This window comes from Arachis ipaensis, chromosome B01 (assembly GCF_000816755.2).
Source record: "Arachis ipaensis cultivar K30076 chromosome B01, Araip1.1, whole genome shotgun sequence".
Taxonomy (NCBI): Eukaryota; Viridiplantae; Streptophyta; class Magnoliopsida; order Fabales; family Fabaceae; genus Arachis; species Arachis ipaensis.
In genome coordinates, this window is record NC_029785.2 from 67,888,483 (window position 1) to 67,902,291 (window position 13,809).

The window sequence follows — 13,809 nt, forward strand, 5'->3', positions numbered from 1 at the left end:
AGAAAAAAGATTTTTGAAATTAAGTTTTGAAAAAGATATGATTGAAAGATATGATTGAAAATTTAATTTGAAAAAGATTTTTTAAAAAAAAAATTAAAAAGATTTGATTTTTGAAAATTAAAGTTGATTACTTGACTAACAAGAAACTAAAAGATAAGATTTTAAAATTTAAAGATTGAACATTTCTTAATAGGCAAGTAACAAACTTTAATATTTTTGAATTTAAATGCTGGTAATCAATTCGAAAATATGAAACAAAAATAAGAAAAAGATTTTGAAAATCAATTTGAAGTTTTCGAAAATATGAAAGAAAAAATGAAAAAGATTTGATTTTTAAAGAAAAGATTTGAAAAAGATAGAATTTTTAAATAGAAAATTTGACTTGACTCATAAGAAACAACTAAATTTTAAAAAGTTTTGAAAAAGTCAACTCAAATTTTTGAAAATTATGAGTGAAAAAGGGAAAGATATTTTTTTATTTTTGAATTTTAATGATGAGAGAGAAAAACATCAAAAAGACTCAATGCATGAAAATTTTGGATCAAAACAAATGATGCATGCAAGAACACTATGAATGTCAAGATGAACACCAAGAACTTATTTTTGAAAATTTTTTAAGAAAAGAAAACATGCAAGACACCAAACTTAGAAATTTTTAATTTTTTAGACACTATGAATGCAAGAATGCATATGAAAAACAAAATGCAACACACAACAAGAAAATGTGAAGATCAAATAAGGGGATTCGTCAAGAACAACTTGAAGATCATGAAGAATGCAATGCATGAATTTTCGAAAAATGCAAGAAAGAGATAAACATGCAATTGACACAAAACTTATTACTTGACACTAAACTCAAATAAGAAACACAAAATTAATTTTTTTGATTTTATGATTTTATAATGTTTTTTGGATTTTTTCGAAAATTATTTTGGAAAAAACGAAAAAGAAGAAAAAAATTTTCTTTTTTGTACTTTTCGAAAAAAAGAAATAAAAAGCTTAAAATTAAAATAAAATTACCTAATCTGAGCAACAAGATGAATCGTCAGTTGTCCAAACTCGAGCAATCCACGGCAATGGCGCCAAAAACTTAGTGCACAAAATCGTGATCGTTCATTCCTTGGTAACGGCGCTAAAAACTTCATGCGCACGTTCATAATTTTAGTTCTTTGTCACAACTTCGCACAACTAACCAGCAAGTGCACTAGGTCGTCCAAGTAATAAACCTTACGTGAGTAACGGTCGATCCCACGGAGATTGTCGGCTTGAAGCAAGCTATGGTCACCTTGTAAATCTCAGTCAGGCGGATTTAAATGGTTATGGTGAATTGATAATTAAAATATAATTAAAATATAAAATAGGATAGAGATACTTATGCAATTCATTGGTGAGATTTTCAGATAAGCGTATAGAGATGCTTTTGTTCCTTCTGAACCTCTGCTTTCCTGCTGTCTTCATCCAATCATTCCTACTCCTTTCCATGGCGAGCTGTATGTTGGGCATCACCGTTGTCAATGTAGATTAGAAACCCAAGAGATACACATTCAAGCTTGTTTGCATGTAGAACGGAAGAAATAGGCTTGAGTTGAATAGAAAAACAATAGTACTTTGCATTAATTCATGAGGAACAGCAGAGCTCCACACCTTAATCTATGGTGTGTAGAAACTCTACCGTTGAAAATACATAAGTGATAATAGTCTAAGCATGGCCGAATGGCCAGCCTCCAAGGTCTAGGGACTAAATGTCCAAAGATGTCCAAAGATGTCTAATACAATAGTAAAAGGTCCTATTTATACTAAACTAGTTACTAGGGTTTACAGAGATAAGTAAATGATGTAGAAATCCACTTTCGGGGCCCACTTGGTATGTGCTTGGGCTGAGCATTGAGCTTTCATGTGTAGAGACTTTTTTTGGAGTTAAACGCCAGGTTGTAACCTGTTTCTGGCGTTTAACTCTGCTTTGCAACCTGTTTCTGGCGTTTAACTCCAGAATAGGGCAAGAAGCTGGCGTTGAACGCCAGTTTGCGTCGTCTAAACTCGGGCAAAGTATGGACTATTATATATTGCTGGAAATCCCTGGATGTCTATGTTCCAACGCAATTGAGAGCGCGCCATTTGGACTCCTGTAGCTCCAGAAAATCCACTTTGAGTACAGGGAGGTCAGAATCCAACAGCATCTGCGGTCCTTCTTCAGCCTCTGAATCAGATTTTTGCTCAAGTCCCTGAATTTCAGCCAGAAAGTACCTGAAATCACAGAAAAATAGACAAACTCATAGTAAAGTCCAGAAATGTGATTTTTAATTAAAAACTAATAAAAATATACTAAAAACTAACTAAATCATACTAAAAACTATGTAAAAACAATGCTAAAAAGCGTATAAATTATCTGCTCATCAGCGCTACGCTTTATTTTCATGGGCCATGCTTTTTAAAGCGTGGCCTAAGGTCTAAAGCTTGCTCAAACTTCAAAAGTGTCCCAAAAATTCCTCTTTCCGTCATTTCTTCACCTACAAGCAACCAAACAACTAATCAAAGTCCCACCAAAATCACTAGATCTTTGCATCTTTTAATTAAACAATTAATTCTAGCATAAAACCTATGATTTTGTGCAAAATAAACGATGTTTGATTGATTCAAGATAATCATGAAAATCCACTCCAATTACTTACTTATGGTGCAAGAAAGTGCATAAAACCTAATGAAACTAATGAAAAAATGCTTGTAAAACTAGTATACGATGACTTGTCATCAATAACCTGCAAGAATCTCATTAGAGATGGCAGACAAGTAAATGAAAAAGGCTTATGGTCTGGTAGAGGATGTCTTAGTAAAGGTTGAAAACCTTTACACCCTTGTAGATTTTATAATCTTGGATACTGGGGAGGACAAGGATGAATCCATCATCCTTGGAAGACCTTTCCTGGCCACTGCCAATGCCATCATTGATGTAGCAAAGGGAGATCTGATTCTACAGTTATGGGAGGACCACATCTTGTTCAAGATGCCTAACCCTAAATCTCCCTCTGACAAAAGAGAAACAGTTGTGCAACACCTAGTGTTCCAACCCTCTCTCTCAGTGAAAGCTATACAGAGCCCCTATACACCAGTTCTAAGTTTGGTGTTGGGCAGCCATCATCAAGCAATGAGAATAAAGGTACTAAGAAAAAAGTACCTAAAGGTTGGAGGGACAAAAAAATCCTCACTAAAGGCTTCTCACCTGGCATGAGAGTTGTCTTCACAGACAACCCAGTCATTCCACACACAGTGAACAAGATCCTACTCTAGAGCATGTGGAGCTCATCCATGATAGCACAGGTAAGAAGTTCCCTGTAAGGGGAAAAATTCTGAGCCCCTATCCATCTTCGTAAGGAGCTAAACGTCAAGCTAGTGACGTTAAAGAAGCTCTTGTTGGGAGGCAACCCATCAATAATTAATGTTTTCTTGTTTTTCTTTAAGTTTATTTAAGTTATATCAGTATTTTATATTTGTTTCTTAAAGTTTGTGATCATGTGCAGTAGTTAGAACAGAAACAGAAATAGTCAGAACTGGAAATAGAACACCCTGGAGCAGGTACCTTACTGGCATTAAACGCCAGACAAGGAGGCTATAGTAGGCATTCAACGCTACACAGGGTACTTCTAATGGGTGTTCAACGCCCAAGTAAAGCAGCATTGCTGGCATTGAACGCTAGCCAAGAGGTAGAAACCTAGCGTTGAACGCCAGGAAGGAGGTCTCCAATGGGCGTTCAACGCCCTATGAGGAGTAGGAAGCTGGCGTTGAATGCCAACTAGGAGCAAACGCCCACAAGGGGGCAGGAAATTCGACTTCCCTATCTTCTCCGGATCGGTGGGTCCCAGAGAGTCTCCACCTACCCCACCTTCTTCTCTCTTACTTTTACTCTTCCCCACACACTCTTCCCCATAAACCATAACCCAATCACATCCATATCTCTTCCCAATACCATCATAACTCCCACCCAATTCCCACCCATTCATTCGAACCCTACCCTATCCCATCCCTATATATACCCCTTCTTCCTACCATTCATACACACACCTTACACACTAAAACCACCACTTAGCCGAAACACTCTATCCCTCTATCTCCTCTATTCCCTTCTTCTTTTCCTCTTTTATTCCCTTTTGTTCATATTTTGCTTGAGGACGAATAAAGCTTTTAAGTTTGGTATTGGAAAAGCCTTGCTTTTTGGTTTCTATTCACACTTATGGCACCCAAAGTAGGAGAATTCTCTAGAAAGAGGAAAGAGAAAGCTGTTGCTTCCACCTCCGACCTTGGGAGATGGAGAGATTCATCACCAAAGCTTATCAAAACCACTTCTATAAAGTAGTGGCAAAGAAAAGGGTGATTTTTGAAGTCCCCTTTAGGCTAAAAAAGAATGAGTACCCGGAGATCCGATGAGAAATCCAGAGGAAAGGTTGGGAAGTTCTAACCAATCATATCCTGGAAGTTGGAATCTTGATAGTGCAAGAGTTCTATGCTAATGCATAGGTCATTAAAAATCATGACACTAGTGTGAATCCACATCCCTAAAATTGGAGCACCATGGTCCGAGGGCGACTCTTGGATTTTAGCCTAGAAAGTGTAAGGTTGGCGCTCCATTTGCCAACAATGCAAGGAGACCCACACCCTTACACTAGGAGAGCCAATTTTGATCAGAGGCTGGACCAAGTGCTTTCGGACATTTTTGTGAAAGGAGCTCAGTGGAAGAGGGATGCTCAAGGCAAGCCTATCCAACTAAGAAGGCTTGACCTCAAGCCTGTAGCTAGAGGGTGGTTGGAATTCATCAAACGCTCTACCATTCCTACTAGCAATCGGTCAGAAGTGACCATTGACAGATCCATTATGATTCATTGCATCATGATTGGAAGTGAGGTGGTGGTACACGAGATAATATCTCAAGAGTTGTACAAGAAAGCTGAAAAGCCTTCCACCTTATCAAGGCTGGCATTCCCCCATCTTATCTGTCATCTATGCAATTCAGCTGGGATTGTCATAGAAGGAGATATCCCATTAAGGAGGACAAGCCCATCACTAAAAGAAGGATGGAGCAAACAAGAGAGCCTACACATGCACCTCAACAAAAGCGTGTGGAGCTTCCTCAACAAGAAATCCCTGAGATGCCTCAAGGGATAAGTTTTCCTCCCTAAGGCTACTGGGACCAATTGCACACTTCTCTAGGAGATTTAAGCTCCAACATGGATCAGCTGAGGATGGGACATCAAGAGCATTCCACCATCCTCTATGAAATAAGAGAAGATCAAAGAGCTATGAGGGAAGAACAACAGAGACAGGGGTGTGACATAGAAAAAATCAAGCACTCCATTGGATTCTCCAGAAGGAGTAGTAGCCGTCATCACTAAGGTGGATTCATTCCCTTAATCCCCTGTTGCTTATGTTATTTTTTATTTTCCGTGTATTTTATCTTATTTTTTGTTTCTAGTGCATGCTCATCTTTATTTTATGTCTTAAAACTATAAAATATTCCATGCATCTCTCACCTTGCTTGAAAAAAGAAAGAAAGAAGCACGCAGAAAAAGAAATAAAAAGAAGAAAAAGCCAATAGCTCTTTAAACCAAAAGGCAAGAGTAAGGATCCAAGGCTTTGAGCATCAACGGTTATGAGGGCTTAAAAGAAACAAAATCTTAGCTTAAATAGTTCAAATGAGTTGCTTCCCTAATTATATGCTTGTGGTGTGAAGGTGTCAAGTGAAAAGCTTGAGACTGAGCAATTAAAGTCGTGATCCAAAGCATAAGAGTGTACTTAAGAACTCTGGACACTAATGGTTGGGATTCTAGCAAAGCTGAATCACAATCCGAAAGGGTTTACCCGGTTAAGCATCTGTGGCGTTTATGTATCAGGTGGTAATACTGAAAAATAAAGTGCTTAGGGTCACGGCTAAGACTCAAAAGCAGCTGTGTTCAAGAATAAAAAAGAACTGAACTAGGAGAGTGATGAGCGAATATTTTATACGCTTTTTGGCATCATTTTCATATAGTTTTTAGCATGTTTTGTTTGATTTTTGTTAAGTTTTGATAGGTTTTAGTGTTAAATTCACATTTTAGGATTCTACTTTGAGTTTGCATATTTTTGTACAATTTTAGGTATTTTCTGGCTGAAACTGAGGAGTTAGAGGAAAAGTCTGATTCAGAGATAGAGAAATCACTGCAGATGGTGTCTGGATCTGACCTCCTTGCACTCGAAAGAGCTTTTCTGGAGCTACGGAAGTCCAAATGGAGCGTTCGTAATGGTTTTTGGAAAGCTGACTTCCAGACCTTTCCATCAATATATAATAGTCCATATTTTGCTTCAGAATTGAAGGCCCAAAACTGGCGTCCAATGCCAGCCTCCTGCCCTAGTCCAGGCGTCTAGCGCCCACAAGGAGGAGATCAGCATCCAAATGTCCAAAGAGGACCCCTAGCCAATGTCCAATACCCTAGAGGTCTCATAGCACGTGGATCTCAATTAAGATCAGCCCAAACACTCACCAAATGGGTCCCAGAAGTGGATTTTAGCACTAAAAAGACTGTTTTTCGCTTCTTATGTAATCTTTATTCATTAGTTTAGTATTTAAGGGATATTTTACATAATCATAGAGAGCGGCCATAGTTTGTTTTATTGTATTTTCTATCAATATGAGTTTCTAAACCTCCTAGGTTGAGGGGAGGAGCCCTGCTGAGTTTTATGGATTAATAAAAGTACTACTGTTTTTTTCTCAATTCGTGTTCGATTCTCTATTCTAAGATGTATCTTCGTTCTTCATCAATATGAATGCGTTGAACTGGCATAAGGTTATCACATTCTACATGGGTTCAGAGTGAGCCTTTCATCGGACAATGATGAACCACTAGCTTGATTATACATCTCTTAGACGGCTAATCCACGACTTCGTTGGGGACTTCTCGAGACACCAGTTCAGCCGAAGTATGGGGAGATTAGGGTCTCTGTGGTAGATGCTAGAACCAAAGGCGCAACACCTTCTGATCCGGAAGATTCGACCTTGTCTGTGGTGTCTTGAGTAGGATCACCAAGGAGAATGAACTGCAGGAGCTTCACCCTCAATCAGAATGGATCCACACTAACCCTGGGGTTCAGATCTGGAGGAGTATTGGTGGCTATTCAAACCAGCATCAATCACATACAGCCTGCCATAGAAGAAATCATTCACAATTGAAGAAGACAATAACACCAGAGTTAATACACAAGGACAAAGCATCTCTAAGCCTTAACCACCTTCTTATCATAGTTTACACTACTTCTGAGTTCTGAGTATCCTTTTTCTTTTTATTCCCTTTTATGCAATTAAACATATCAACCTAGTTTAGATCTCACAAATCCAACAACTCTTCTATTCGCCTGACTAAGATCTGCAAGATAACCATAGCTTGCTTCAAACCACAATCCTTGTCGGATTGACCCTGACTCGCTCAGGTGTTACTTGGATGACCTAGTGCACTTGCTGGTACAGTTGTACGAAGTGTGGGGATTTGTGCACCAAGTTTTTGGTGCCGTTTCCGGGGAGTGTTTGACTTTGGAAAACTGACGGATTATCTTGTTCCTTAGATTAGGTATTGCCTTTAATTTTGTTTCAGTTTTTTTTATTTTCTTCTCTTTTATTTTCAAAAAAATCAAAAACCTTTTCAAAAAAAAAATTCTTTTCTTATTTTAATCTTTGTTTTTGGTTTGAGTCTTTTGTTTTTGTTCTTGTTGAAATTTTCGAATTCTGTGAGTCTCTTTTCAAAAAATTTTCAAAATTAGTGTCTTTTATTTGAGTCTTTGATGCCCTGAAAACTGTCTCTCAACAATTTTCTACCGGCAAGTGCACCGAATTGTCGTCAAGTAAAAACTCACTATAGAGTGAGGTCGAATCCCACAGAGATTGGTTTGTTGATCAATGTTAATTGGAGAATTATTCTAGTTAAGGTGAATCATAATTAGAATTGGAATTGCAGAATGTAAATTCACGAGAAACGTAAATTGTAACAAATTAAATGAACAAAAATTAAGGTGCAGAATCTAAAGAACAGAAACTTAAATTACAAGAAATTAATGGCAGAAGCTTAAATTGCATGAAATTAAATGGGAATGGGGATTAAGCATGAAATTAAAGAGCAGAATATAATGAGAATGGGTAAAATCAGAATAGGGGATTCATTGGGTGTCAGGAGATATTGAACTCTCCAGATCAACTCATTTTCATCTCTTCCTCAATCAATGCATTCATTGACTTTGCTTGGCAATCTTATATGATTGGATCCCAATGTCTTGGCTCACCAATCTCTTTAAGCATGAACAATTGCCCAATGTCTTGATTTAATTGATTATGGGAAGAGATGAAGTTCGGTCACTGATTATACCACACACATTCATAGATCAAAGTATTGGTAGGATTAAATGTCACAATATTCATCCAACCCCCAATCTAATCCAATGTGAGAAAGCAATTCTAGCATGAATTCCTCCTCCCTCTCTCAAAGATCAGAAGAATTCCAATTATGGATAGCTTCTCTGTCAAGACAACTATCCAATTGAATTAAGATCGAAAGCTTTCTAACAAAATCAAGAGAAAAGATAGAAGAAGAAAATAAACACTGTTATTGATCCATTGAATTACAATAGAGCTCCCTAACCCAATGAAAGGGATTTAGTTGTTCATAGCTCTCAAAATGGAAATTGGAATTGAACAATACATTGCAGAAAAATGCAGAATTAAAATTGGCAGAGTTTCAGTATCAGTCCCCCTTGTGTCCCTAACTAACTTAAACTCTAGCTATTTATACAATTCTTCAGTTGATCTTCAAATCATCTCAATTGGGCTTTTAGCCTTTGTTGAAGTTGATCCAATTGGCTCCCATGCTGTTGAGAAGAGATGTGGTTGAATTGCAATGTTCTGATGCTCACGTTGGAGTCCAAGTTTGAGGGCCAACGTTGAGTCAAACGTCTTTTAGAGAAAATGGATTTTGGACATTTTGAGCAACGTTTGGCTCAACGTTGGAGTGCCAATGTTTTCTTGTCCACGCATACGTGTGACCTACGCGTGCGCGTGGATGGTACAATTTACCAGGTCACGCGTCTGTGCTGCCTATGCGTGCGCGTTCTTGGGGTTAGAATGCGCATCCACGCATGCACGTCTCCTATGCGTGCGCATGGATGCAAAATCTCCAAATCCAATTTTTAAACGTTTTCGCGGACGTTGGCCTCAGCGTTGGACCAACAATGCTCCCTCCAATGTTGATTCATCCATGTATGCGCGTGGATTGCCAATTTTCACGCTGCGCGTCGATGCGCTTTTTCAAAATCATGATTTTGGAGCTCAAATCGCGCATGTTGGCCTCAACATTGGACTGGCAACGTTCCCTCCAACGTTGGCCTATCCACACGTGCGCGTTACCTACGCGTGCGCGTGGATTGCCAAAAATTCACAATCCACGCGTGCGAGTATAGCACGCGTATGCGTCGGCACAGTTTTTCTAATTTTCCAGAAAGCACTTTGTATCAAGCATTGGAGGTAATGTTGGCTCACCAACGCTCCCTCCAACGTGAGTATCAGAATTATGCAGCAGATTTTGCTCTGCCTTCCCTCTCAACGTTTGAATCAACGTTGGTGGTCCAACTTTGGCCACCAACGTTGCTTCCTCTTCATCCTTTCCATAGCCATTTTTCAACATCCTTTCATGCAATTTTTCACCTGTCATCAACCACCCATGCATCAAAGCCTTGCTAAAGTCATGAAAAATCTTATCATTCTTAGCACACAAGTAATTATGGCATAATTCTCATGAAATTGCATCAAAATATCCATGGTTAAATGAATCTAGGCGTACATGAATTTTTAACCCAATTGCTTACTTATAGCTCAGGAAAGTGTATAAAACCTACTAAAAACAAAAGAAAAAGGCTAGTGAAACTAGCCTAAAATGCCTTGGCATCAGAACACCAAACTTAAATCTTGATTGTCCCCAAGCAAGCAATGAATTATTGAGAAGAATGTATGAAACAGAGGGTAATGTCCATATTAGCAAGTTATTGACATTAATTCGTGCGGTTTTATGCAGAGAATGTTTCAGCTCACTTTTATTCGATTCTTGGGTGAGAAATGTCTCTTTTAAGCATAAATTAACATACTGCTATGACCTCTTATTATTCACTCATCCTTGGTAATTGCCTTTCTTTGTTTTTATTTTTCTTTGAATTTCTTTCTCACCTGTAGCTTAGTGTCATGTGTTGTAGTAGCTTCTTAGTTTACTCAACACATTTTCACTACAGACACTTGGCTCACAATTCTTCTTAAGACATTGATGCCCAGCACCTCTTTGGGTTACTAAATGCCTTATAACTAGGTTGCTCTTGATAATGGACTTTCGATTGATAATTCCGGGTTAGTTAACCCAAGTTATCAAGTGTTAAGGCACTCCATAGAACCCAATCATTCAAGCAGATCTTAGTACAAAGACACCACAGGCATATGTCTTAAGATCAAAGCTATTGGTGTCTAGCCTTGTTCTTTGTTTCTTCCATTTTTGTTGCCATTTTTGGCTTTTCTTTTTCTTTCTTTTTATTTGTTCTTTCTTTCATCCCAGGATTTCTATTTGCTAATATTCATAGACAGCAGCCTAGTTTACACTAAAGAGGGACACTTTACCCTTTTATTAGTTATTAGTGAGCTAGTTACACCATCAGACATACATACCACCACTCAATCTTTATTTTATTCCTTGCCAAATGGAACCAATTCACTTCTGTTCAAACATTTTCTTTATTTAATTAAAACAAGTAGGACAAGCGTACATTCAAGCAAGTGAAATTCACCCAGACACTTAGACTAAAACACTTATTTGGAATTTAAAGAAAATAAACAGGATTCAGACATAAGTATACTATTCAGCAGGGGTATATTCAAACTTCCAATACCAGCAATTCAAAGAACAAGCAATTAAGTGACAATACAACCTTTTGGTATCTTCTTTGTTGTTCATCACCCTTCCTAGCCTTGGTAATCTTTTTCTCCCTGGATGATGGTGCATAGCTTTCCCAAAGGTTTGATTGTCTTCCTGCAAAACTATTGAAAGTTGCTTGTTCCCCAAGCACTCGAGAAATGGTAAGTCTATATGTATGCTTGTGATTTTCAGAACTTAAGTTAGTGTGTGAATACCAAACTTAATTCCTTTCTTACTTCTAAATACAGCAGGGTGAACATACATATGAAACTGCAACTGCTTTTATTAAGAAGTTAAACTATGACTGAAAATAAAAAAAATGTCAAGTAGTTTCTCTGATTGCTTGGAGCTTCTAACCAGTTATGATGAAAAATGCAATGTGCTCTTTAGAGAAGTTTATGGTGAAACACCAAACTTAGAATTGCACATTCATCTCTGAATTTCTTTGGTGTGCAACACCAAACTTAGCTCCTTGCAATGCAGAGAAGTCTTCTTGACTCATTTATTGACTAGCAATGAAAAGAAAATTACCTTTGGTTGGGTTGCCTCCCAACAAGCGCTCTTTTAACGTCACTAGCTTGACGGTTAGCTCTCTCAGTTGAGTCTGTATTTCATCTTGGGCCTTTCCTTCATATCACGCGGATAGTTCTTAAGCCTTTGTCCATTTACAGTGAAGGTTTCCTGTGATTTCTCTTCCATAATTTCTATATATCCATAGGGAGAAACCTTGGTAACAAGAAAAGATCCTTACCATCTTGACTTTAGCTTCCCAGGAAATAACATTAGCTTGGAATTGTAGAAGAGCACTCTCTGTCCTTCTTCAAAGCTTCTTGGTGCCAACTTGATGTCATGTCTTTTCTTTGCCTTTTCCTTGTAAATTTTGGCATTTTCATAGGCTTGGGATATGAATTCTTCTAGTTCTTGCAGTTGCAAAAGCCTCCTTTCACCAGCAGCATTATTATCAAAGTTTAGCAGCTTGAGGGCCCAGAATGCTTTGTGTTCAAGACCCAATGGTAGATGACAAGCCTTCCCATACACCAATTTATATGGTGACATCCCTATTGGTGTTTTGAAGGCTGTTCTTTATGCCCAAAGAGTATCATCCAACTTCTTTGACCAATATTTTCTTGAATCTCCCACTGTCTTTTCCAGAATCCTTTTTAGCTCTCTGTTGGATATTTCTGTCTGTCCACTTGTTTGGGGATGGTAGGGTGTGGCAACTTTGTGCTTTACTCGATACCTCAGGAGGAGACTTTCCAATGGTCTGTTGCAAAAATGGCTTCCTCCATCACTGATAAGAGCTCTAAGCACCCCAAATCGGCTAAAGATGTTTTTTCTGAGAAAGTTCATCACCACCTTATTATCATTTGTTGGAGTTACAATAGCTTCTAACCATTTTGATACATAATCCACTGACACCAAAATATATTTATTTAAGTATGAGGTTGGGAATGGTCCCATGAAATCAATCCTCCATACATCAAATAATTCAAGTTCTAAGATGAATTGTTGTGGCATTTCATTTCTTCTAGGTAGATTCCCTGCTCTCTGGCATTCATTGCAGTGTTGTACCATTTCTTTTGCATCCTTGAAAATTGTGGGCCAAAAGAATCCACATTGTAGTACTTTGGCCGCAGTTCTTTCTCCTCCAAAATGTTTCCCATAGCAAGATGCATGACAACTCCATAGGACTTCCCTTCCTTCTTCCTCTGAGATGCATCTTCTAAGTATTCCATCTGAACATTTCTTGAAAAGGTATGGTTCATCCCAGATGAAGTACTTGGCATCATTAATAAGCTTCTTCTTCTGGTGTTTGTTGAATTCTGGAGGCACCTTCCCAGTGGCTTTAAAATTTGCAATGTCTGCAAATCATGGTGCCTTGTGAACCAACATCAGTTACTCATCAGCGAAATATTCATTTATATTCAGGCTTTGTGTGCTTCCTTCTTTACATGGGATCCTTGACAAGTGATCTACTACCTTGTTTTCCACCCCCTTTCTTGTCCTTAATCTCAATGTTAAATTTCTGCAACAACAAAATCCATCTTATCAGCCTTAGTTTTGATTCTTGCTTGGCAAGTAAATACTTCAATGCTGCATGATCAGTAAAAATAATCACTTTAGAACCAATGAGATATGATCTAAACTTATCAAATACAAACACTATTGCTAGTAGTTCCTTTTCAGTAGTTGTGTAATTCCTTTGGGTTTCATTTAGGACTTTGCTGGCATAGTATATAACATGCACTAAGTTGTCTTTCCTCTGTCCTAGCACTGTCCCAATAGCAACATCTGATGCATCATACATCAATTCAAAGGGTAGATCCCAGTTAGGTGGGGCAATGATAGGTGCTGAGAAAAGCTTTTTCTTCAGAGTTTCAAAAGCTAGCATGCAATTCTGATCAAATACAAAAGGTGCATCAGAGACAAGTAAGTTACTCAAAGGCTTGGCTATTTTTGAAAAATCTCTGATAAACCTTCTGTAAAATCTAGCATGTCCTAAAAAACTCCTAATTGCCTTGACATTACTAGGTGGAGGTAATTTCTCAATTAATTTCACCTTAGCTCTGTCTACCTCAATGCACATTAAGCTTCATTAAGCTTCATTAAGCTTTATTAAGCTTTCTATAATCAATGCACATCCTCCATCCTGTGACAGTTCATGTAGGTATGAGTTCATTCTTTTCATTGGGCACCACAGTGATGCCTCCCTTCTTAGGAACCACTTGGACGGGGCTCACCCATGGGCTATCCAAAATTAGGAAGATCACCCCTGCTTGCCAAAGCTTCATAACCTCCGTTTGCACCACTTCTTTCATGACTAGATTCAATCTTCTTTGGGCTTGAATGGAGG

The 13,809-nt window shown here is 38.1% G+C and overlaps 1 protein-coding gene across 1 annotated transcript; it reads right to left on the reverse strand.

Moving 5' to 3' along the window:
* On the reverse strand, positions 11,703-12,011 carry LOC107607497. Its single transcript, XM_016309450.1, has one exon. The coding sequence runs from the start codon at positions 12,009-12,011 to the stop codon at positions 11,703-11,705; it is 309 nt and encodes a 102-aa protein (XP_016164936.1).

What these genes read in the sequence shown, in the direction of transcription:
- LOC107607497 (XM_016309450.1), bottom strand. Translation starts at nt 12,011, where the DNA reads ATGTCACCATATAAATTGGTGTATGGGAAGGCTTGTCATCTACCATTG.